The sequence below is a fragment of the Chenopodium quinoa genome, unplaced genomic scaffold, assembly GCF_001683475.1.
Source record: "Chenopodium quinoa cultivar QQ74 unplaced genomic scaffold, ASM168347v1, whole genome shotgun sequence".
Classification (NCBI taxonomy): domain Eukaryota; kingdom Viridiplantae; phylum Streptophyta; class Magnoliopsida; order Caryophyllales; family Amaranthaceae; genus Chenopodium; species Chenopodium quinoa.
This window is the reverse complement of record NW_018745003.1, coordinates 2303938-2325057: the sequence shown is the minus strand read 5'-3', so window position 1 is coordinate 2325057 and position 21120 is coordinate 2303938. Positions and strand designations below refer to the sequence as shown.

The 21120-nt window shown below is 35.7% G+C and overlaps 3 protein-coding genes across 5 annotated transcripts; 2 read left to right on the top strand and 1 right to left on the bottom strand.

Annotated features, from left to right (window-relative positions):
- Positions 1-2667: 2667 nt before the first annotated feature.
- On the bottom strand, positions 2668-7198 carry LOC110708121. Its single transcript, XM_021886230.1, has 5 exons — positions 6118-7198; positions 5364-5760; positions 4693-5067; positions 3182-4501; positions 2668-2707 (listed from the first exon to the last, which is right to left on the bottom strand). Exons 1-5 carry the CDS (start codon positions 7196-7198, stop codon positions 2668-2670), a joined length of 3213 nt encoding a protein of 1070 aa, XP_021741922.1.
- Positions 7199-8751: 1553 nt separating this feature from the next.
- On the top strand, positions 8752-16652 carry LOC110707862 (zinc finger CCCH domain-containing protein 25-like). The gene is made up of 9 exons (XM_021885926.1): positions 8752-9477; positions 11191-11289; positions 11403-11857; positions 13598-13661; positions 13767-13820; positions 15174-15242; positions 15329-15394; positions 15486-15554; positions 16280-16652. The coding sequence occupies exons 1-9, from the start codon at positions 9367-9369 to the stop codon at positions 16370-16372; spliced, it is 1080 nt and encodes a 359-aa protein (XP_021741618.1). The 5' UTR covers positions 8752-9366; the 3' UTR covers positions 16373-16652.
- Positions 16653-17579: 927 nt separating this feature from the next.
- LOC110707861 (serine/threonine-protein kinase Aurora-3-like) lies at positions 17580-20576 on the top strand. Of its 3 annotated transcripts, XR_002508599.1 has the most exons (7): positions 17583-17952; positions 18040-18282; positions 18692-18787; positions 19217-19431; positions 19533-19605; positions 19700-19896; positions 20248-20576. XR_002508599.1 is itself a non-coding variant. In XM_021885925.1 (6 exons), exons 1-6 carry the CDS (start codon positions 17755-17757, stop codon positions 19799-19801), a joined length of 915 nt encoding a protein of 304 aa, XP_021741617.1. In that variant the 5' UTR covers positions 17580-17754; the 3' UTR covers positions 19802-20113. The 3 variants fall into 3 exon arrangements, 2 of the variants coding, with proteins under 2 accessions (XP_021741617.1, XP_021741616.1); XM_021885925.1 differs by lacking the exon at positions 20248-20576 and having other exon boundaries at positions 17580-17952; positions 19229-19431; positions 19700-20113; XM_021885924.1 differs by lacking the exon at positions 20248-20576 and having other exon boundaries at positions 19700-20113.
- Positions 20577-21120: the final 544 nt, after the last annotated feature.

Genomic DNA, 21120 nt, shown 5'->3' with positions numbered 1-21120 from the left:
TCCCTTTTGACAGTGGTGTTTCAGGATTTGAAAGTTCCTTTGCCACAAACCGAGACATACATTCTCAAACCTGAACACATCCTTCAAGAAAAATCATTGTTAAAGCTGAAATTAAAAGTGGTGAATGGGAATGTTTGTTTTGCATCTAATGTGCAAAGTGATTCCGAGGGGGAACACAGTGAGGGGGAAGGAGACAAGAAAGAGGAAAATCGTGAGGAAAATAAAAATGCAATTGGAGAGAAAGAACCAGAGAAGGATTGTGAAAAAGAGGTAGAAGAAGTTAAGAGTGATGGGGTAGTAGAGAGTGCAAATGAGGAGGAGGAAGAGGATGATCAAGAGAATGAGAAGGAGGAAGAGGATGCTCAGGAGGCATTACTGCAAGAGTTACTTCAGGAAGTTGGGGGTTCTGTCAAACACACCCCTATACCAGGCAGACGAAGGAGGAGTGTCAGATTTGCTTCATCCAAACCCAAACCCCTGCATTCTGAGCTTGTCATTGTTGAGTTGGATGAAGAATCAACTAAAGTTTCTGAAGGAACTTCCACCCAAATTCCTCCGGGCCCCTCCTCTTCTGTTCCAGAGGGAACTCCATCACCACCTCAAATTCCATCCCCTGCTCACCACACCATACCTTCTCCCCTTGCTTCCCAGCCTTGTACTTCTGGTTTCGGATTCAGCGCTTTTAGCTCTGGTCCAAGTCTCTTGCAAATCCAGGAGGAACTTCAGCATTTGTCCACTACACTTACACAGAGTATAACTACCCTTACCTCTAAAGTGGATCACTTGGCTACTACAGTTGAGGGGCTGCAAACTCAGATGATTTCTCTGGAAAATAAAATCAATGCTCATATGGACTCCTCATCCCAGGAAGTCAAAGCTACGGTGAAGGAACAGTGCTACAAGACCATTCTCAAGGCAATCAAAGATGTTCCTTTACCATGAAGCTCCTACCACTTCCACTCTCTGCCAAACATACCTACCCCACTGTCTCTTGTGATTTATGAACAATGTTCTTCTGTTCAGTTTTTCTTTTGTTAATTTTGGATCTTTTTTGGTTTGTTTTATAGATTTTGTTTTGATTCGGTTTGAAATCAATTGGCTTGATTTGTTTTTTAATTTGATATTCTCATTCTGGTTGCATATGAGCTGTGTGCGCATGCTTAATCGTTCATGAATTCAGATTTACTACTCCCTCCGTAGTTTAGTACTATATATAGCATGCTCTTTCTATCATTTTGATAATGTCAAAAGGGGGAAGAGAAGAACAAACTCAGAAAGCTGGACTCAAACCGATTCCCTTCAAGTCTTCATCGTTTAAGCAAAGGTATAAATCTCATAATTTATTAATTTGTAGAATGATGCAGACTTCTTAATACTTAGTTTATTTTTTTCTGTTTTGTTTATATAATTAGTTTACTGTTAATAGTTCCGAAATTTGCCTGGATGATTATTTTGTTTTAACCGAGTTTGTTTTTGTTTGTCATCATCAAAAAGGGTGAATATTGTTGAATTGACTACCTTATATTTTGATGATTGACTTACGTAAAACAAACTCCGACTAATGATGTTTAAAAGAGTCTTGGTTAAGCAGAAGATTCAGGTTTGAAGTAATATGTTCCGGAGTAGGAACAACAAAGTTTGGAAGACTTGATGATGAATGCAAGCTTTCAAGATGTCCTCATATCTCTATATACTTAGTTACTCAGTGTATGAACTTAAGAAACAAAAGTGTTGGAAGGAACTAAGAAGAAACATGAAGTTCCTGAAGGAACCTGAAGTTCCTGAAGGAACTTGACGATTAACGGATGACTCAGAAAAGTTTTTAACAGTTTTCAAAATCCTTAATTTAAGGAAGAGATAAAATCAGTTTGAAAATATTGGGATAAAATCAGTTGAAAAGATTTATTTTATAAATAAATAAAATCTAAATAATTCTTTAATTTAAAAGATAAATTTATTTTAAATTAATTAATTGTTTAAATATCTTTTTAATAAATAAATATTTATCTTTTTAATAAATGTTCTTTTAAACTGATTTTTGACTTGGTAAAATTCTGTTTGCTTAAAAACAGGATGCACGTTGGATTTGGGAGTCAAGTTAGTGAAATCATGGTTCTCAACTTCCTCCACTTACATCCCAACTTCCCAGTATAGGTGAACGTGGGATTGAGGGGGAAGTAGGAACATGATGGAAGCTTGGATAATCTCCCTATAAAAACAGATCAACGTTAAGTTTTGAAAGTGTGGAAAAACAATCTTAAGTATTCTGAGCATAGAGTTTCAAAGTGTTTAAAAGAGAAGTTCCTTCCATCCTTAGTCTCTTAAGTTCTTTAGAAAATACTTGTAATCATTGTGTAATTGGGTTTGGGTTGTGAGAGTTGTAAAGTGTGAGATTTGAGAGAGTTGTTTACACTGTACAAGTGATTCGGAGTAGAATCACAAAGTGTGAGAAACTGTGATTGAGGGATCACAGTTGGGTAACTTGAGTTCCTCACGGAACTTGAGTCTAGGCAACGTATTAGTGATTGTAAATCATTTTTACATAGTGAATTTATTCATTGCCTATCTCAGTGTCTTTTCTCTTAGTAGTAGATTTAATTCCGCAAAATTTACCATAGTCTACATACACTACAATTCACCCCCCCTCTTGTAGTATACATTGTTCTATCAGGCTGTTAGATGCGATTCTTTGGGGTTTGATTGGAACCTAGCACACAGACCAACACTAAAAGAAATGTCAGGTCTACTTGCAGTTAAGTATAGTAAGGAACCAATCATACCTCTATACTTTGTCTGGTCCACACAAGTTCCTGAGGGATCTTCGTCTAACCTAGAGTTAGTTCCCATAAGAGTGTGGTTAGTCTTTGCGCTGTCAAGGTTATACTTTTTCAGGAGTTCCTTGACATATTTTTGCTAATGTATAAATATTCCTGATTCTGTTTGTTTGATCTGCAGTCCTAAAAAGAAATTGAGTTCCCCCATCATGCTCATTTGGAACTCACTGCACATCAAGTCAGCAAAGTACTTGCACAAAGATTCGTTAGTTGCACCAAATATAATATCATCAACATAGATCTGCACAACTAAGAGATGAGTTCCTTTAGATTTTAAAAACAAAGTTTTATCAATTTTTCCTCGTTTAAAATCATTTTCCAAAAGGAACTTGGACAGTCTTTCGTACCATGCTCTTGGAGCCTGTTTTAGCCCGTAGAGAGCCTTATCAAGTTCAAAAACATGGTTTGGAAAGTTTGGATTCTCGAATCCAGGGGGTTGATCGACGTAAACTGTTTCTTTTAATAAACCATTCAAAAACGCACACTTTACGTCCATCTGATACAGTTTAAAACCCATAAAAGCAGCAAAAGATATTAAAATTCTAATAGCCTCAAGTCTAGCAACAGGAGCAAATGTTTCCTCAAAATCAATACCTTCCTGTTGGTTATATCCCTTTACAACCAACCTAGCCTTATTTTTTACAATTGTACCATATTCATCAAGTTTGTTTCGAAAGACCCATTTTAAATCTATGACCTTTTTATCTAGTGGCTTAGGTTCAAGATGCCATACCTGATTTCTTTTGAATTCATTAACTTCCTCTTGCATGGCTATAATCCAGTCAGGGTCTTCTAAGGCTTCTTTAAGGTTGCGAGGTTCCAAAGTAGATAGAAAAGCATTGAAGGCACAGAAGTTCCTCATTTGCGATCTAGTCTGAGTTCCTTTGCATAAGTCACTAATAATTTTGTCCAGTGGGTGTGACTTTTGGTGCTTCCAAGGTTTGGGCTGGAAGGTTTGGATAGTAACTCGACTATTCTTATTTTCTGAGCCAGTTGCTTCTTCTTCAGTGATTTCCTCTTGTGTTATTGGTTCCTCGGCAGGTTCTTCAATCTGAGGCTGTTCTGTCGAAGGAACTTCAGTCAGTATGTCGAGTTCCTTCTCCGGATTTTCATGATTTTCATTTACTCGAGTTGGCTGCTTATTTGGAATTATTGCATCTTCTTCTTGTTCTTGAGAACTTACTAGACCAATTTCAAAGTCATAGTCCTCATGTTCCTGTGTACATGGAAGTGGATTAGTTTCATCAAATATAACATGCACACTTTCCTCAACACACATAGTACGTTTATTGTAAACTCTATACGCTTTACTGTTAGTAGCATATCCAAGAAATACGGCTTCATCACTCCTTTCATCGAATTTCCCTATGTTTCTTTTACCATTATTATGTACAAAGCATTTACAACCGAATGCTCTAAGATGAGATATGTTCGGTTTTCTGCCTTTCATCAGTTCATAGGGTGTCTTATTTAATGTAGGCCTTAGCATGACACGATTTATAATATAACAGGCTGTATTCACGGCTTCTGCCCAGAAGTTTCTTGGAAGATCGCTGGCTATTAACATGGTTCGAGCCATGTCTTCTAAGGTTCTGTTCTTCCTTTCCACAACTCCATTTTTCTGTGGAGTTCTTGGAGCTGAGAAATTATGACTTAAGCCTTGTTCCCTGCATAAATCATCAAATTTAAAATTCTCAAATTCAGTGCCATGATCGGATCTAAGGTGTATCAGTTGATGACCTGTGGACTTTTGAATTCTCCTGGAAAATGTAACAAACTCGTCAAAAGTCTCATCCTTACTAGACATAAAAATAACCCATGTAAATCTAGAATAATCATCAACAATTACTAAGCGTACTTCTTTCCACTTCTACTTTGAATTCTCATAGGACCACATAAATCCATATGAATTAACTCTAAGGGTTTCGTGGAACTCACCATCTTCTTGGATTTAAAGGATGTCCTGACCTGCTTTCCTTTCACACAAGCGTCACAAATTTTGTCACATAGGAACTTGATTGAAGGAAGTCCCTCTACCAAGTTCCTTGTTTTTAACTTATCAATCAAAGAGAAACTTGCATGACCAAAACGTTTATGCCACAGTAAAGGATCATCCTCAATGACACTGAGGCAAGTTAAGAGTTTCCTCGGAACTGTATTGAGATCCACTGTATAAGTGTTTCCTTTCCGAGTTCCTTCCAGCAAAACTTTCCCAGTGTTATTCTGAATGATGCTACATTTTTCAGAATCAAAACTTACAGAGTTTCCTTTATCACAAAATTGTGATATGCTTAATAAGCTGTGTTTGAGGCCCTCGACTAAAAAACATTATCAATAGCTTGGGAACTTGACCTTCCAACTTTTCCTACGGCAACAATGCTGCCTTTCTTGTTATCACCAAAGGTCACTGTTCCTCCTGTATAGGCCGTCAGTGAGAGAAATCTTAATTTAACTCCTGTCATGTGCTTGGAACAACTACTATCGAGGTACCATTGGTTGTTCCCCCTCACTACGACCTGCAAAAGAAACTAAGGGTTAGATTCAGGAACCCCATCTTTCATGGGTTCCTTTGTTGATACAGCAAACTCATTTTTCTTTTGCCATACATAAGCTATATTTTTAGTGGACTTAAGTTCCTTTCTTTTGCAATCAGTATCTTTGTGTCCTGACTTGCCACAGAAGGAACACACAGTCTCACTAGGGAGTTCCACGTACTTTTTCTTTTTACCACTATTCTTCTTTTTGTGGTTGAAACCCAAACCCTCTGTCCTTCTGGTTTGAGCTTCGGATATCCACCTTGGAACTCCCATGTGGATTGCACTTTTGTTGTTTCTAGCTCTTTCTAAATCCTTTTCAAGGGATTCATTTTTGTCTTTAGTAACCTGCAATTCTTTTTTCAAATTTTCAAAATCATCATTCAAGGTTACTAAAGGCAATTGAAGAGCACTATTAGAATCAATGTTAGTGCATAACAATTTATACTGAGTCAATTAAACATTTAACATGATATTTTCATTTTTGACTCTTTCCAGTGTTTCTTTAAGCATAGTGTTTCTATCTAGCAAATCAAAGAATCTTCCCTGAACATCTGTTCTTGAACTATTCAAATATTTCATATGATCCTTATAAATTTCTAGAGCTTTTTCATTTTGTCCAAGTTTAAGACATATTTCTTTATATTCATCCAAAGTTTCTATGAGCAAAGAAATTAATTTGTCTTTTGACAGGGATTTCAGAAATTTAGGTTCGAGATTTACCTCCTCTGACTTTTAAGCAGACTCACTATGTTTAGCCATCAAACACAGGTTTGTCGTCTCTTCTTCCGTGGATTCTTCTTCATCCTCGGAACTTGTGTCTCCCCACGCAGCTATCATGGCTTTCCTGTAATCAGATTTTGAAAAGTTTGGAGTATTAGATTTTCCGTGTTCCTTCATTTTGCCTTTTCCTTTTTCTGATTCCCAGAGAGGACATTCCTTGATGAAGTGATCTGTGTTCCCACATTTGTGGCATCCTCCAGTTTCCTTGGAATATTGGTTTTTCTTGAAGTTCCTTTTCTTTTGGTCACCAAACCTTTTGTTGCGGTACAACTTTTTTAGCTTCCTGACTAGCATGGCAGCTTCTTCCTTTCCAGATTCGGAATTCTCTTCACTTGGTTGGACAAACTTTAGAGCAATTCCTCGGCTCTTTGAACTTTCTTGGCTTTTGTTTGATAGGTGAAGCTCATGAGTTATTAAGGAACCTGCAAGTTGTTCAAGGTTGAAAATTGTAAAGTCCTTTGATTCCTGCAAAGCTGCCACTTTGGATCTCCACCGTTCATCTTCAGGAAGACTCCTTAGAATTTTGCGTACCTGTTCATCCATAGGAATAACTCTACCAAGAGAAACTAATTCATTAGTAATATTTTTAAAACGAGTAAACATTTCTTGAATAGTTTCTTTTGAACCCATTTCAAAACGTTCATATTTAGAAAGCAGTATATCAATTTTAGAACGTTTAACTTCATGAGTTCCTTCGTGGGTTATTTCTAGTAAATCCCATATTTCTTTTGCTGTTTTACATCCCATAACACGAGTGTGTTCATCTGGCCCTAAACCCCAAACTAGGAGTTTTTTAGCAGTAGCATTAATCTCTTTCTTCTCAAAGTCGCTTCTATCGTATTCAGAAATAGGTTTAGGAATTACCTCGTTTTCTGCATTGGCCTTTGTTACCTCGTAATCTCCTACCTCGATAGCTCGCCAGACTTGATAATTCTCGGACTGTATGAACATCTCCATCCTCGTCTTCCAATAGGCGTAGTACTTCCCATTGAAGAGTGGAGGTCTTTGTGTAGAATAACCTTCAGCTAGTCTCTCGTCCTTCGACATTGTTCCTCCAGAAACTTGACTCGACAGGGCTTCCTGCTTTTCCGAGTTCCTTGCTCTGATACCAATTGATAGAACAATGTATACTACAAGAGGGGGGTGAATTGTAGTATATGTAGACTATGGTAAATTTTGCGGAATTAAATCTACTATTAAGAGAAAAGACACTGAGATAGGCAATGAATAAATTCACTATGTAAAAATGATTTACAATCACTAATACGTTGCCTAGACTCAAGTTCCGTGAGGAACTCAAGTTACCCAACTGTGATCCCTCAATCACAGTTTCTCACACTTTGTGATTCTACTCCGAATCACTTGTACAGTGTAAACAACTCTCTCAAGTCTCACACTTTACAACTCTCACAACCCAAACCCAATTACACAATGATTACAAGTATTTCCTAAAGAACTTAAGAGACTAAGGATGGAAGGAACTTCTCTTTTAAACACTTTGAAACTCTATGCTCAGAATACTTAAGATTGTTTTTCCACACTTTCAAAACTTAACGTTGATCTGTTTTTATAAGGAGTTAAACCAAGCTTCCATCAAGTTCCCACTTCCCCCTTAATCCCACGTTCTCTTTGACTGAGAAGTTGGGATGTAGGCAGAGGAAATTTAGGAACATGATTTCCCTAGCTTGACTCCTAAATTCAACGTGCTCCTTAATTTAAGCAGCCAATATTTACCAAGTTAAAAATCAGTTAAAGACTTATTCAAAAGATAATTATTTAATAAAAAAGATAATTATTTATTTATTAATTAAAAGATAAATAATTAATTAATTTAAAACTTATCTTTTTAAATTAATGAATTATTTATTTATTTATAAAATCTTTTTAAATCTTTTTCAAAACTGATTTTTATCACTTCCTTAAATTAAGGGATATGAAAACTGTTTTAAAACTTTCGTTTAAAACTTTATGAGTCAATCGTCAAGTTCCTTCGGGAACTTCAGGTTCCTTCAGGAACTTCGAGTTTCTTCTTAATTCCTTCCATTCCTTCCAACACTTTTGTTTCTTAAGCTCGTACACTGAGTAACTAAGTATATAGAGTTGTGAGGACATCTTGAAAGCTTGCATTCATCACCAAGTCTTCCAAACTCTGTTGTTCCTACTCCGGAACATGTATTTGTGTACCTGAATCTTTCTGTTCAACCAAGACTCATAAACATCATTAGTCAGAGTTTGTTTTACGTAAGTCAATCATCAAAATATTAAGGTAGTCAATTCAACAATATTCCCCCTTTTTGATGATGACAAACAAAAACAAACTCGGTTAAACAAAACAAACATCCAAGCAATCAGAGTAACCAATCCAAGCAAATTGTCGAGTGTCTTATTTATAAATTAGGTTAGACATTGGAAGATACAGTACTAAGAAAGACATATTGCAGTCTTATGGAAGAGGCTTTCTTAAGCTATCTTTACTTTCAAGCTATGAATGGGGACATAAGAGAATGGTAATAATTTTGGCGGCACATAGCATGTTAAATTGAGTTTATATCTGTATCCACAATAACAAGCAAGAAATTTATAAATTCAGATCTCCTCCCTCCCAAGAAATGAGTTATATCATTCCTAACATAACCCAACCTATTCATGAAAATAGGTTATCAAAACTCATACTTCTCCGATTTTGAAATAGTGCGCCGAGTATATTAATTTGTTCCACATGTGAAAATTTCAAGTTCCATTTCGTGCGATCGGTGTAACCAAGCTGTTTAACATAGATTGACCATAACAATATAGAAGTTCAATTCTGAGCACCTACCGAGCTTGAATAACCATCTCATAACCTTCCTTTTATATACAAATCAGCTTCGTTCAACCTTGGGCCAAGATCAATTAATTTATACTAGTGTATAACACTCACGTTTTTTTGGTTCACTCACAAGTTTAATTTTTAAGAATAACCCCAACACATCAACACACAAGTTTTACACAAATTGCGAGACAGAAGATTTGAATCCGTTCGACATACACTTGATACTTGAACAACATAGTTTCTCAAGTCCTTTACATAACAAACCTTCAAAATAAGGCCCAACCCAACAATTTCTTTAATAAAGCATTCAGCCCAATTTTCCCCCTCCCCAAATTTGTTAATTTTTTTTGAATGAAACACAATCTGATTTTGATGGAGCCAAATTAGCAGAAGTTCTCAAAAAATGACAATAGACGATAACAAATCCGTTTACGTCGGAGGACTTCCGTACGATTGCTCGGAATCCCAACTTCGTCGTGCATTTGATTTGTACGGCTCCATTATCGCTGTTAAGGTTTTTCTCTCTCCTCTTTTCAATCAATTTTTTTTTTCTAGGGTTCATTTTACAGCATTGTTACCTCAATTTTTTTTTTTTTTTTTTTATTTTATTTTTTTTTTTTAACTTTTTGTATAAAATGTTATGCGAATCCTTGAATTTGTTGTATTTGTTGAATTCGCGAAATTTGTTGAGAGTTGTAATTTTGGAGATTTTATGATCTTGTTTTTAGAATGAAATGAATATTCGGTGCGTAAATAGTGTAATGAAGTCAGTGATTTTGAACGGTTGGAGAAATTGGATTAATTGCTAGTGTGGTATTGAGAAAGTTTATTTGTGAAATCGTGGAATCAAATTATATTGTTTGATTGCCAAATTTTTGTGACTGAGAGTCTGAGAATGTTGCAATTTTTGGATTGGAGCATATTTGATTTTGTTTGAAGAATCAGCATTTTGTGAAATTAGCTGTTCTTGTTCCAGGTAAAGATAAAAAACCAAAAAAGGGAAAGCGGGCCATATGGTAGGTGAAAACGGGATGAATAAGCTAGTGTGGTATGAGTTTATGCTTGGAAATGGGCAGTATTGTCTAGAGAATCATGTTAATTTAAGTTTGTGTTATGAGAATTTTGTCCATGCTCGGTACTTGGTCGATGTATAGAGAGGCAGTTTGCAGTCTACTTTTTGATTTAGGTGTGGTAACCCTTGATTATGTCATAGTGATTGATGAGAAATGCTGAAAAGTTAAATGTTAAACAAAGCTAGTATAATTTTGCTCATCGTAACAGTTTAAAAGTAACATTTTAAGGTAATTGGAAACGGCCATATTTGAATGAAGATTACCACGGTCTCAACCAAATGATTTTGGTAAATTATCATTTGCTTATGTTATCATCTTTCCATTACATGGAGTATGAGTGTTTGACAGATATAAATATCTTAGTGTCTTACAACACTATCAGCAAATTTCCTTAAAGTTGGACATCGAAACACTTTCCTTATAGTTACCAACTTAAAATATAATGGATAATTGAAATAGCATAGTTTTTTTTGCTTGGGAAATTTGATATAGTTTGTTAGTCATCTATGGATAAGATAACTTACGTGTAACCCTTGAAGGGAGCCTTGCTTAACATTTTGGGGTTATTAAAAAGGATTTATTACCAAGGAATGATGTGGGTGTGGGTTTAAGTGATAATCTAAATTTTTATATTTAGGATGTTTCATATATATTCAATTTACTACCTTTCAATTGCCATACATATTACCAAATCAACTGATATGCTTGGGTTTCATACTCACTCTCAAGGAACTAATTGGCTAATCACTGCCTGTGGGAACATATATTAAGTATTTGTTCCTTTGCTTCCCCTATAAGCCATATAATTCTGCCTCTTTTACTTTGCATGGGATTAAGTTCTTCAAGTGCCTGGGAAAAAGAATGGGCTTCCCTTGAATTCTAGGAAGGATTAAGGAGGAACTTGAAATTCTCTATCATCAATATTGAGAGGATAAAGTGTGTCAATGTCACTTGATTTTTTTTTATTATCTAAAAACGAAGCTTACTAAGGTTTTTATGTGACCATAGTCTTCACGGTTTATAGCCTCTCCACATGCTTGGCTTTTTTCTGGGCATCAATGCATCATCTTTAGAATACCCTCTTTTTTTTTTTTTTTTTCTCTTTATTTTTTATGATTATTAATTTTTTGCATGTTTTGACTTTTGACAAATAGATAATCAATGATCGAGGTGTTGGAGGAAAATGTTATGGCTTTGTTACTTTCAAAAATCCTCGATCGGCGATTGAGGCCATTGATGAGATGGATGGGCATGTATGTGTCCTTTCTTTATATTAATCATATTTTAATTGAGTAAAATTCAAGGAGCAGTTTTCCGTATTCACTCTTTGCTTTTAATTTCCTTTTAATTAATCTCATTCCTTCAGACTATTGGTGGTCGAGTTGTACGGGTTAATGGAGTAAGGGCAAGAGGTGCTGGTTCAAGATCCAACTTTGGTCATGATAGCTTACGACGTGATCAGAGGGAAAGTGTCTTGGATTATGACAGGGGCAGAGGTAGAGAAAGGGAGAATAACTTTAATAAGGATAGGCAACATGATAATTCCCTAGAGCATGATGGAGAAAGGGAAAGAAGGCATGATAATTTTCGTGATCGTGATCAGTCTAGAGATTATTTCCAAGGAAGAGGTCGAGGTCAAAGCAGGGATTTGATAGATTGGGAACGGGATCGGGGACGGGTACATAGCAGAAATTGTGATCGAAAATTGGAAAATGATAAGGATTTGAATTCTACTCAAGATAGGGAGCTTGATCGAGTAGTCACTGATCACGATAAAAGGGTTGACAAGAGCAGAGCCCTACATACAAAGAGAAAGAACAGGTAAAAGATTATATACTTTGCTACCTCTCTGCTGCTGCTACATTATCAGTGCTAAAAGTTTGTTTCAGGTCTTTTCTTACATTTCAAGTAAAGCCATTTGAAAACAAGTACAATATTGAGACTAATAAAAATCTTGTACTGATGAATTTTTTTGGGTCCAAGCTCAAAATTACCTTAAAGGACTTTTAAACCAATTTGACACCACAATGACGGTGACCTGGTTTGTGACTGGTGTTTTTGCTACATTGTGACGGCTATTGTGATCACGACCATACCTTCTTTTTTGAACATTGGCTTATAATGGATGATTGCTAGCGCAAACATTCTTATCATGCACCTGACTCCTGAAAATTACATACTATAAAAAAAAAAAAAAAAAAAAAAAAACCCGTATGATTAAAGAACATATATTATCTATAATCATGACATAAAATACAAGAAACAAAATAGCATGTATGTAGTTCAAATTAAATGAGCGAGAAAATGTTTAAAAATAATTAGGCAAATCTTATAAAAAGAATATTAAGTGAGAACACATTATAGTTATTTCTCATATACCTTTAAGTTTCTCATTTCTCTCCCTTTCTCCTTCCACATTAACAGATATGCAGTATTTGCTGCCCCTTGTCACCTATATCTGATATGATAGATGCTTTCATACCTTGTACCTCACTTTTTGGACCAATATGTTGTTGTTCATCATTAAGTGTAATCTGTATGCTATACTCTGTACTACAATTTATTTATCTTTTTTTGTTTTTGTTTTTTTATTTTCTGGATGCATTCTGTAGATGTTAGTTTATTTAGAAAGCTACAACGTACACGTTGCTCTTCCCCTCTTCCTTTTGCTTCACTATATCCTTTCTTTCTCGTTTACGATCTACTATAAGTTGGTACTGTGGAAAGTTTTATGGTTGATTCTCCCACTTAAGTTCTAGATTTGGGACATTGGTGTCCAAAGAAACACTTTAATGCCAAATGAACATCATGTTATGGGATTGAACATAATGATTGTGCTGTTGAGTAAGTGGTAATTGCATCAGGGCTGGAAGAGCAGGGACTGTAGGGGAAGGAACAGGGTAATGGTGGGATTTCAGTTGTGTTGGTGCATGTGTTAGTGTAGAGGCTGCTCCTTTTTGTTTCTCTCTTTATTCTTGGGTTCCCTTACCTTGCTCAGAGCAGAAGTTGTATCAGCACTGCGGCAAAACCGCAAAAGTAGTTACTGCTCTTGATTCTAGAGTAGGGGTTTGGGGCAAACCCTCCTTTCCTCATGGTTGTGAGAAACCCATTTCTAGTGTATAGAAAAGGTGCTTCTAGAGTCCTAGGCAAGGCCATTTCATTGAGTCGCATCCAAGGAATGCTGAGTTGCTCTAAGGCACACTGAGTTGCATGTTTTGATTTTCCGTTAATTGCACCATACTGCTAAAAGGCTCTTAAGGATCCTTATCACCTTTATGCGTTTTAGCCTTTTTATTTATACATTGCTCATATCCCAGGGTTTCCTGAAATTCATCGACCTAACATCAAGTAAAGTTTGGGTGATTTTATAATCCATAGTGACTTACCTATACTCAAACAAACAGGGCCTTAGTATGTGGTTAAATTTGTTTGTGATGTTTATATGCTGTGCTCTATATGTTGCAGTCCTTTAAGCATCCCAGATGTTGTGAAAGAATAAAAAAGCCTTAGTTGACAACATCTCTCTGTTCTTTACATTTTTTTTTCTCCCCTGCTAAACAGCTCCAGTAGTCATGACCGACATAGTAGAGATTTGTCATCAGAATCAAGTGATTATCAGTACCAGGTGAGCTTATTTCTTAAGGGTAGACTATTCATGAATACAATTCATTAATTTTGGCTAGAAGATGTCATCGTATCAACATTGTGCTTCTCTCTTCTCTATTATTAGATGGAAGAGCAGCTGGATATGTTGATTAAAAGACGAGAAGAACTTCAGAAGGAGGTCTGTGTTCAGACTAGACTCTTGTGACATTTTCAATACAACATAACACCTTTAAATTTTCATGTTGCTAGTGCTTAGGATTAGGACTACTTATCACTCTTATTTGCATTTGAGGCATTTAGCACTAGCAGTGTTAGAAGGTATAAGCTGACTGCTAAAGGTCTCAAATTCTTCCTTGTTCAGTGCTTGGCCTGTGAAGAAAGCAAAGTGATAAAATTGTGGGAATTCCCATAATGTCTCCTATTTGTTTCCACTCCCTGGGAGGGGAGGGGGGGGGGGGTGGTGGAGTGTGGAGTATCATATGGCATTATATACTTGTAGGTCATTAAGTCATTTACGTTTAATTGGGGTTGGAGGGTATTTGAGAAACAAGATCATTATCGCCCAAATAAGGTTAAACATATAGACGGAGAATTAGTATCAAAAGAGCTTCAGCTTTTCTCTAACCTGCGGATCTGCTTTAAGTTAACCTTCTGCTGACCACACTTCTTGTATATTCAGATAATCATTTCTGCTAATGGCTAATTACTTTACTTTTTTTGATAAAGGTTAATAACTGTGTACATTACAAAACTCATCAAGAGCTTGTTGGACTAGTTGTCAGCATATTTTGGACCTTTCTGAGTCCAAAATTGTGTGCTAGTGACTGTCCAGTGTCCACTGTGTGTTAAATCATCTTCTAGTCTATATATATAATTTATTAGACTCCATATTTGAGTACTTTCCACTGTACTAGAGTGGCCATGAACAACCTTTATATTTTGCTCAATTGAGTTCCAATGTTTATATGATTTATGGTCTTGACAGCCGTGCTAAGTAATTCTGTACCACCAATGAGCCAAAAAAAAAAAAAAAAAAGAAATAAAAAATAGGAAGAAAGAGAGAAAATTTTGATGCTTTAATAACAGTTTGGTTTTTTATTCTAATAAAACTCTAATTAATAATGATCAAAAGTTCAAAACCTTGGGGAAAAGCTAATGACACCCTCATGGCCCTTGATATGTACCCAGCTGATGTTTGTATTTTGAAAATGCATGGGGCTGATATTTAGTCTAAAAAGTCACATGGACTGCTTCCTGCAGTTTTTTTTATTATTTTTTTTATTTTTAATTTGAGCTCTTGTTCATCTTTCTACTCTTAGTTAGACTTATTACCAGTATGGCAGTATATAGTTATCCCTATATTATATATTGCTATTTAGCCTCACAATTCCGAAGTGCATTCTGACTATCATCTTGGATCCTTTTGCGTTGCTAATTAATTACTGGTAGACTGAATCATGCCGTTTCTTACATGTTTTCAATGAATACTAATGTCAAAACCAACAAGAGAGTAATCTATAACTTTTATCAGAAATCTGACATGGAGCAGAGTTTAGAAGAGAAGAAACAACTCATTGCTGATTTGGAGAAAAGATCCCAGGTGTTAAAATTCTCTCTTTCTGTTGCTTAGCATAATCAGATAGTTAATATTTGATGTATTAACCTGGAACTTGATGGTGATAACAGAAATTGGAAGATTTGTTGACCTCTGCAAAAAAACAATCCTCAGTGCGTCAAATGCGGTTGACTAAGGTATTTGCCTGGATAAATAGCACATTATTGAGTATTAAATTGGGCATTTGAAGTCAATTGGTTTACTCATTGTGTCATGGATTACTTGCAGTTACATAAAGGTTTCCAGGAAGTAAAGGAGTGCGGAGAAAAACTGAAAAGTTCCGAAGAGAAACTCCAGGTCAATTTTCCTAGTCTTTTCACCATATTACTACTAAGACACATTTTCATACCTTTTTGTACTAAAGCATACCTAATAATCTGACTAATAGAGAGTTGTGTAGCATGTGCTTACTTCATGAGGAAGTATACTCTGAATAATTTCTGTTTTTGCTTGAATTTTTATTTAGTTTTGAGTCATGTAGCATAACATTCTGGGGTTCTCTCCTTTATCCAAATGAGCTGCACCTCCCTCCTCATGCAACAAATCAAAGCATATTTGTCAAATTCTGTCACTCGTGTTCTCAATCTCAGTACTCTGTGTATAGGGAACAGTATAGGGAACAGAGTTATGGAGATACTTGTGGATTTTGTATGAACTTGAAACATTGTGAGTGGATAAATTTTTCCTGGTCTTCTGTGTGAATCACAATTAAGTGATGACCTTTTGTTTCATAATGGTTTTTGTTATGGAGTAGCTACTAGGGGTTTGGGAACCTGCAATCTAAAAGACATGAGGACATTCTGACATCCTGTGACCTGGATTCAGCATTGCTCTGATCGTAGGGGAAGCTCTATATGGAGTGTATGATGTTTGGATGCAAGAAAAATAATTTACTGTGGTTTAATGTTTGATCACGTAGCAATGAACAGCCTTTTAGGAGACGAGTTGTTCTTATAGACTAGACTTTTCCAGGATCCATGCAATAATGCTCTTACTATATATATGTCCTTTGCTATGTGCAGAAACTTGTAGATTCAGTGAGCATGGAAATTGATGCTGGTGCTGCTGGTGATCTTGGAGCGAAGGATGTCAACCTCACAAACAGCAAACTTTGAGAAGCCTCTCTAAATGTCTTTTTACCTTGTAAAACAACAGCTCTTTTGCTGTATGTTTCTTGTTATGTATATACAGTAGAAACTTTTCTTTCTTTTTGTACCTATCGATCTTGAAATTCAGGCAGCCTTGTAGAGAGCAGCTCTCCAGGCAATGGAACCTGTAAATTATTGGCATTGTCATTGTGCTGGATTTTGAAACCTGTATATAGCAACTTCCTGCTCTCTATGTTGCGCTGTTTTATTGAACGCTTAAATTATAATGGGAAATTATCTACAGTCACCTCTACTGTCAAGATATTTGTCAATTTGAGACCATAAACAAGCACACAAGTGATGAATTCTGGGATGCTATTTGTACACTCTCATACGGTGCCGAAATCATCAACTCTGTGATAGAAGACATGGGCTATCCCATGAGTAATGCCACAAAATACCACAAATTGAGATCTTAGCCGTCCTGCCTCGTAATTTGTCGAGATAAGCTGAGAAATGTTTTTTGAAAAATTAAAAAGATGTACCATTACTCCATTAGTGTTATATCACCTTGTGTTTAAATCAATTTGACACATTAGCTTGAGGTCATTTTTGAGGTATAAAGGTCAAATACTATGACTATCTTTCATTATACTACCTATTAAAAACATACAAAGTATTGGTATAACATTTCTGTAAATTTTCATTGTTTAAGGTATCATTGTGTGTAAAATCTAGAAGCTCACTCAATGTACCCACTTTGTTACAAGAAATCCTTTTCACTTTTGTTTTAGAAATATTCACATATACCAGCTTACATTACTTTATTTATCATATGATCATATGTACCAACTTACATTACTTTATTTATCATATGATCATATGTACCAACTTACATTACTTTATTTATCATATGATCACACTTACCAACTTACATTACTTTATTTATCATATGATTACATGTACCAACTTACATTACTTTACTTATTATATGATCACATAGTACTCTGTAAATCTATTTACATTAAGAAAATTACTCGTATTTAGTAGAACAAAAGGATTACTCTTTACTAAATTAAGATAAAGCTTATTTCACAATATCACTATATTAGTTATCATTCAACTAATGTTGTACTCCCAAACCCTGGTTTAGATCATGTGTTAGTATGATTAAAAGAGTTAAAAAACTCTATTTCGATGTTAACTGTAGTCTCATGTCAGTTGGAATTTTCAATCTCGTCAAAAAAAAGTTATTGGAGCCTTCCAAGTTCCAATAGTACCCCTCACAAATTCAAATCATCATCGACTCTCACGAATTCAAATTGCAATCCACAGCACTTTCCCTCCTTTCCCCCTTTCTCCAACTTCTCACTGCTCCTTCGTTCTCTCTCCTTACTGAAGCATTATCAATGGCGCCCCAAATCCCTAAACCTCCGCAAAAACCCCTAAAACGTCCGAATAAACCCAAACCAATTCCAAATTCTACGAAGCAGCAGCAACCGCAAAACCCTAGCATCAAGCGAAATTGGTCAATTGCCGATTTTGAGATCGGAAAACCCTTGGGGAAGGGAAAATTCGGAAGGGTCTACCTTGCTCGCGAAGTCAAGGTTTTCCCCCCAATTTTTGCAGTAGTAATTGTTTCTTAATTCAATTATTCAATTGTACTGAATTTGTTTTCGATTTCGATGGAGCAGAGTAAGTATATAGTGGCGTTGAAGGTGATATTTAAGGAGCAAATTGAGAAGTATAGACTACATCACCAATTGAGGAGAGAGATGGAGATTCAAATGAGTTTACGCCACCCGAATGTTCTAAGGCTTTATGGATGGTTTCATGATGAAGAAAGGATTTTTTTGATCCTTGAGTATGCTTTTAGGGGTGAACTTTATAAGGAACTTCAGAGATCAGGTCATCTTCCTGAGGAGCAAGCCGCCACGGTATAATTTCGATATTCTGTTTAGTTTTTTCTGAATTGTGTGAGAATGTTGATGTTTAATTCTGTTGAGTTTATGAGGAATTTCGAGTTTTTTTGCTGTCGAAATGATGATTTAGTTGCTCATTTAGTGTTCTAATTTTGAGATTGGCTAATGTATGTTGATGGAATCATAAATTTAGAGAAATTAAATAGTTTGATTGCGAATGAGGGTTTTCGATACTGGATTAAGCTTCAATGACATGGAAGTTCAGTATTAGTTCTGATTTGGTGAGTGAAAAAGTACGATGATGATATTTGGAATTTCTTTTATTTTTCGCATTAATAGAATTTTAATTTTCAGTTTGGCTGAGCTTAGGTTGCTTCTTTTTTATTTATGGGGGATTTATTGTGATTTTTTTTTATTGAGACAGTACATTGCGAGTCTAACGGAAGCATTGGCCTATTGTCATGACAAGAATGTCATCCACAGGGACATCAAACCCGAGAATTTGTTGCTTGATCATGAGGTATTTTTATGACTTCTGAGTTACTAGCTAGCTGTGCTTTCTATTTGGTTTTATTGGGAGTGGACTATACTATTTTACTAATGTATGCAATTTAGAGTACTTTATTGTTTGATGTACTAATACATGTATGTTTTTCCTTGTGATTGGGTTGGTGTATATTGTGAGTCATTGATCTGGTAGAATTATCTGAACACACATTTCTCAGTCTCAATAATCAGTTTTCATTGCTTTAATCTGTAGCCCATTTCTATGAGGGTGTTACAAAAAAAGGCATAGAGAGTACAGACTGCCTTCATTAATCAATCGCTGCAATCTGTTACAACTTACAAACATCTGTACATAGTTTTTTGCTATATTTAGCTTGGTTATTAGCTAAGTGATGGGTTTCTTGGATGAAGATGAATAGTGTTGAATTCTATTTCATTTTAGGGTCGTCTGAAGATTGCAGATTTTGGTTGGTCTGTACAATCAAGAAACAAGAGGCACACCATGTGTGGAACTCTTGACTATCTGGCACCTGAAATGGTGGAAAACAAGGCCCATGATTATGCAGTTGACAACTGGACTTTGGGTGTGCTTTGTTATGAATTCTTGTATGGGGTACCTCCATTTGAGGCTGAGAGCCAACGCGATACTTTCCGGAGGTAAGAAAAATGCATAAATGTTTTCTTTTTTCTTCTAAAAAAAGAGTATATAGGTTGAGAGCCTGGCAGCCTGCTACTTAACAAGTCTTTTCCCTTTGTAGGATTATGAAGGTTGATTTGAACTTTCCGGATACACCCCAAGTTTCGTCTGAAGCCAAGGATCTTATTACCCGAGTAAGAATTTGCTTCACAGAATTTTCCTTGGAAATCAATGGACCTCTTAAATCTTTTTTGGAGTTTCTGAGCATGTAATTTTGACATCTTGCAGCTTCTGGTAAAAGACACATCAAAGAGGCTCTCTCTTCAGAAGATATTGGAGCACCCCTGGATTCTAAAGAATGCAGATCCCACTGGCATTTTCAATAAATAGTTCTTTCACCAAGCAAGTCAATGGTTATGTACACAGTGCTGTATCAAGTTTCAAGAATGTATTAGTGAGCAGAGCCGTGTCAAATGTGTAATTGGGTATGTACATATGACACTTCGTTTTAGACTAAACACTTTAAAATTTTCATGGAATAGTTGAGTGTGATTTTTGGATGCATAGCCACATATGTGTGTCTAACACCAATTACCTGGCTTTCCTATCCATTCATGTAATCGAGACAGCATAAGCTGTACATAATCAATTATCAGGATTTGATAATGCAAAATGTTTTAAAATGTTCTCACTTGGTAGATATATTTGGCAAAGAGTTCTTGCTTACCTTTCTTTGGGACAGTAATTTACTCACACTTTGTTTCCCATTTGTTATAACTTGTAATCTTCTTCGCCATTTTTGGTGCTATTTTATCTAATTACTTGTATACCAACAGAGAAATTTTTATGCGCTGCAATATATATGAATGGTCAGAATTCAGAAACAACGGGAGGGTGCCATTGTGTATTATTTACTTTCCTGCCTATCCTGTGAATATTATGGTTAGCAAGGAATGCTCTTTGCCTAATTTGGGCATGTTTGGGATGATAACAAGCTGAAGCTGGAGTTCATCGATTTGGATCATTGCACTTTCACTCAAATTAGCCGAGTCTTAATTTTGTTTTGAGCCCTTATTTTCAAGCTCGGCCTATCTAAAAAATTAGTTCGAGTGTGAAAATTGTTACAAAATTTATATACTTCTAAAGAATTCTGCAATGTTTTTATAGTTAAGCTTTGGCAGTTTAGCTATATTTTGTTAAGATCCTCATTAGTAATGTTCAATTTGTTAGTACTCAAATTACAATTTGATTTCTGTAACTATTGATAAAATAGTATTATAAATTTCAAGCCTGTTTATGAGTTGTATAAGTTAAGCATAGCTATGCTCAACTCAGGATTCTCTAAATTGAGCTCAAGTAGCTTGCAAGTAAGAGGGCTTGTTATAACCCCTAGCGTGTCCTACTCTCTGGCAAGCTATTGATGGCTTTTGGGTGGTTTGTCTAGTATCCTTGTGGTATAGAGAAGCAGGAGCTTTATTAGTACCTTACTCTGTATATTTAATGAAAATGGCTAGCACATAGAACCATAAGATTGTAATTTCTTTAGTTGTATATACTACCTCCGTTTTTTATCAGTTGACACATTTTGACTTTAGAACTATTTACACACCTCCCTTTGATCATGTTTTGTGATTTATATGTGAAGAAAAATATAGTGCAAGTGCAATCTTGTTAAATTCGTCACAATGTATATTTTCAAATTATCAACT

What these genes read in the sequence shown, in the direction of transcription:
- LOC110708121 (XM_021886230.1), bottom strand. Translation starts at nt 7,198, where the DNA reads ATGTCGAAGGACGAGAGACTAGCTGAAGGTTATTCTACACAAAGACCT. An exon ending in GTTCCTGAATCTAACCCTTA is followed by an intron (nt 5,068 to 5,363) that starts GTTTCTTTTGCA and finishes TGAAAAATGTAG; the next exon opens with CATCATTCAGAATAACACTG. An exon ending in AAACAGGCTCCAAGAGCATG is followed by an intron (nt 2,708 to 3,181) that starts GTACGAAAGACT and finishes TCTGTGTGCTAG; the next exon opens with GTTCCAATCAAACCCCAAAG.
- LOC110707862 (XM_021885926.1), top strand. Translation starts at nt 9,367, where the DNA reads ATGACAATAGACGATAACAAATCCGTTTACGTCGGAGGACTTCCGTAC. An exon ending in GCTCCATTATCGCTGTTAAG is followed by an intron (nt 9,478 to 11,190) that starts GTTTTTCTCTCT and finishes TTTGACAAATAG; the next exon opens with ATAATCAATGATCGAGGTGT. An exon ending in GTTCCGAAGAGAAACTCCAG is followed by an intron (nt 15,555 to 16,279) that starts GTCAATTTTCCT and finishes TGCTATGTGCAG; the next exon opens with AAACTTGTAGATTCAGTGAG.
- LOC110707861 (XM_021885924.1), top strand. Translation starts at nt 17,755, where the DNA reads ATGGCGCCCCAAATCCCTAAACCTCCGCAAAAACCCCTAAAACGTCCG. An exon ending in ACCTTGCTCGCGAAGTCAAG is followed by an intron (nt 17,953 to 18,039) that starts GTTTTCCCCCCA and finishes TCGATGGAGCAG; the next exon opens with AGTAAGTATATAGTGGCGTT. An exon ending in CTGAGGAGCAAGCCGCCACG is followed by an intron (nt 18,283 to 18,691) that starts GTATAATTTCGA and finishes TTATTGAGACAG; the next exon opens with TACATTGCGAGTCTAACGGA.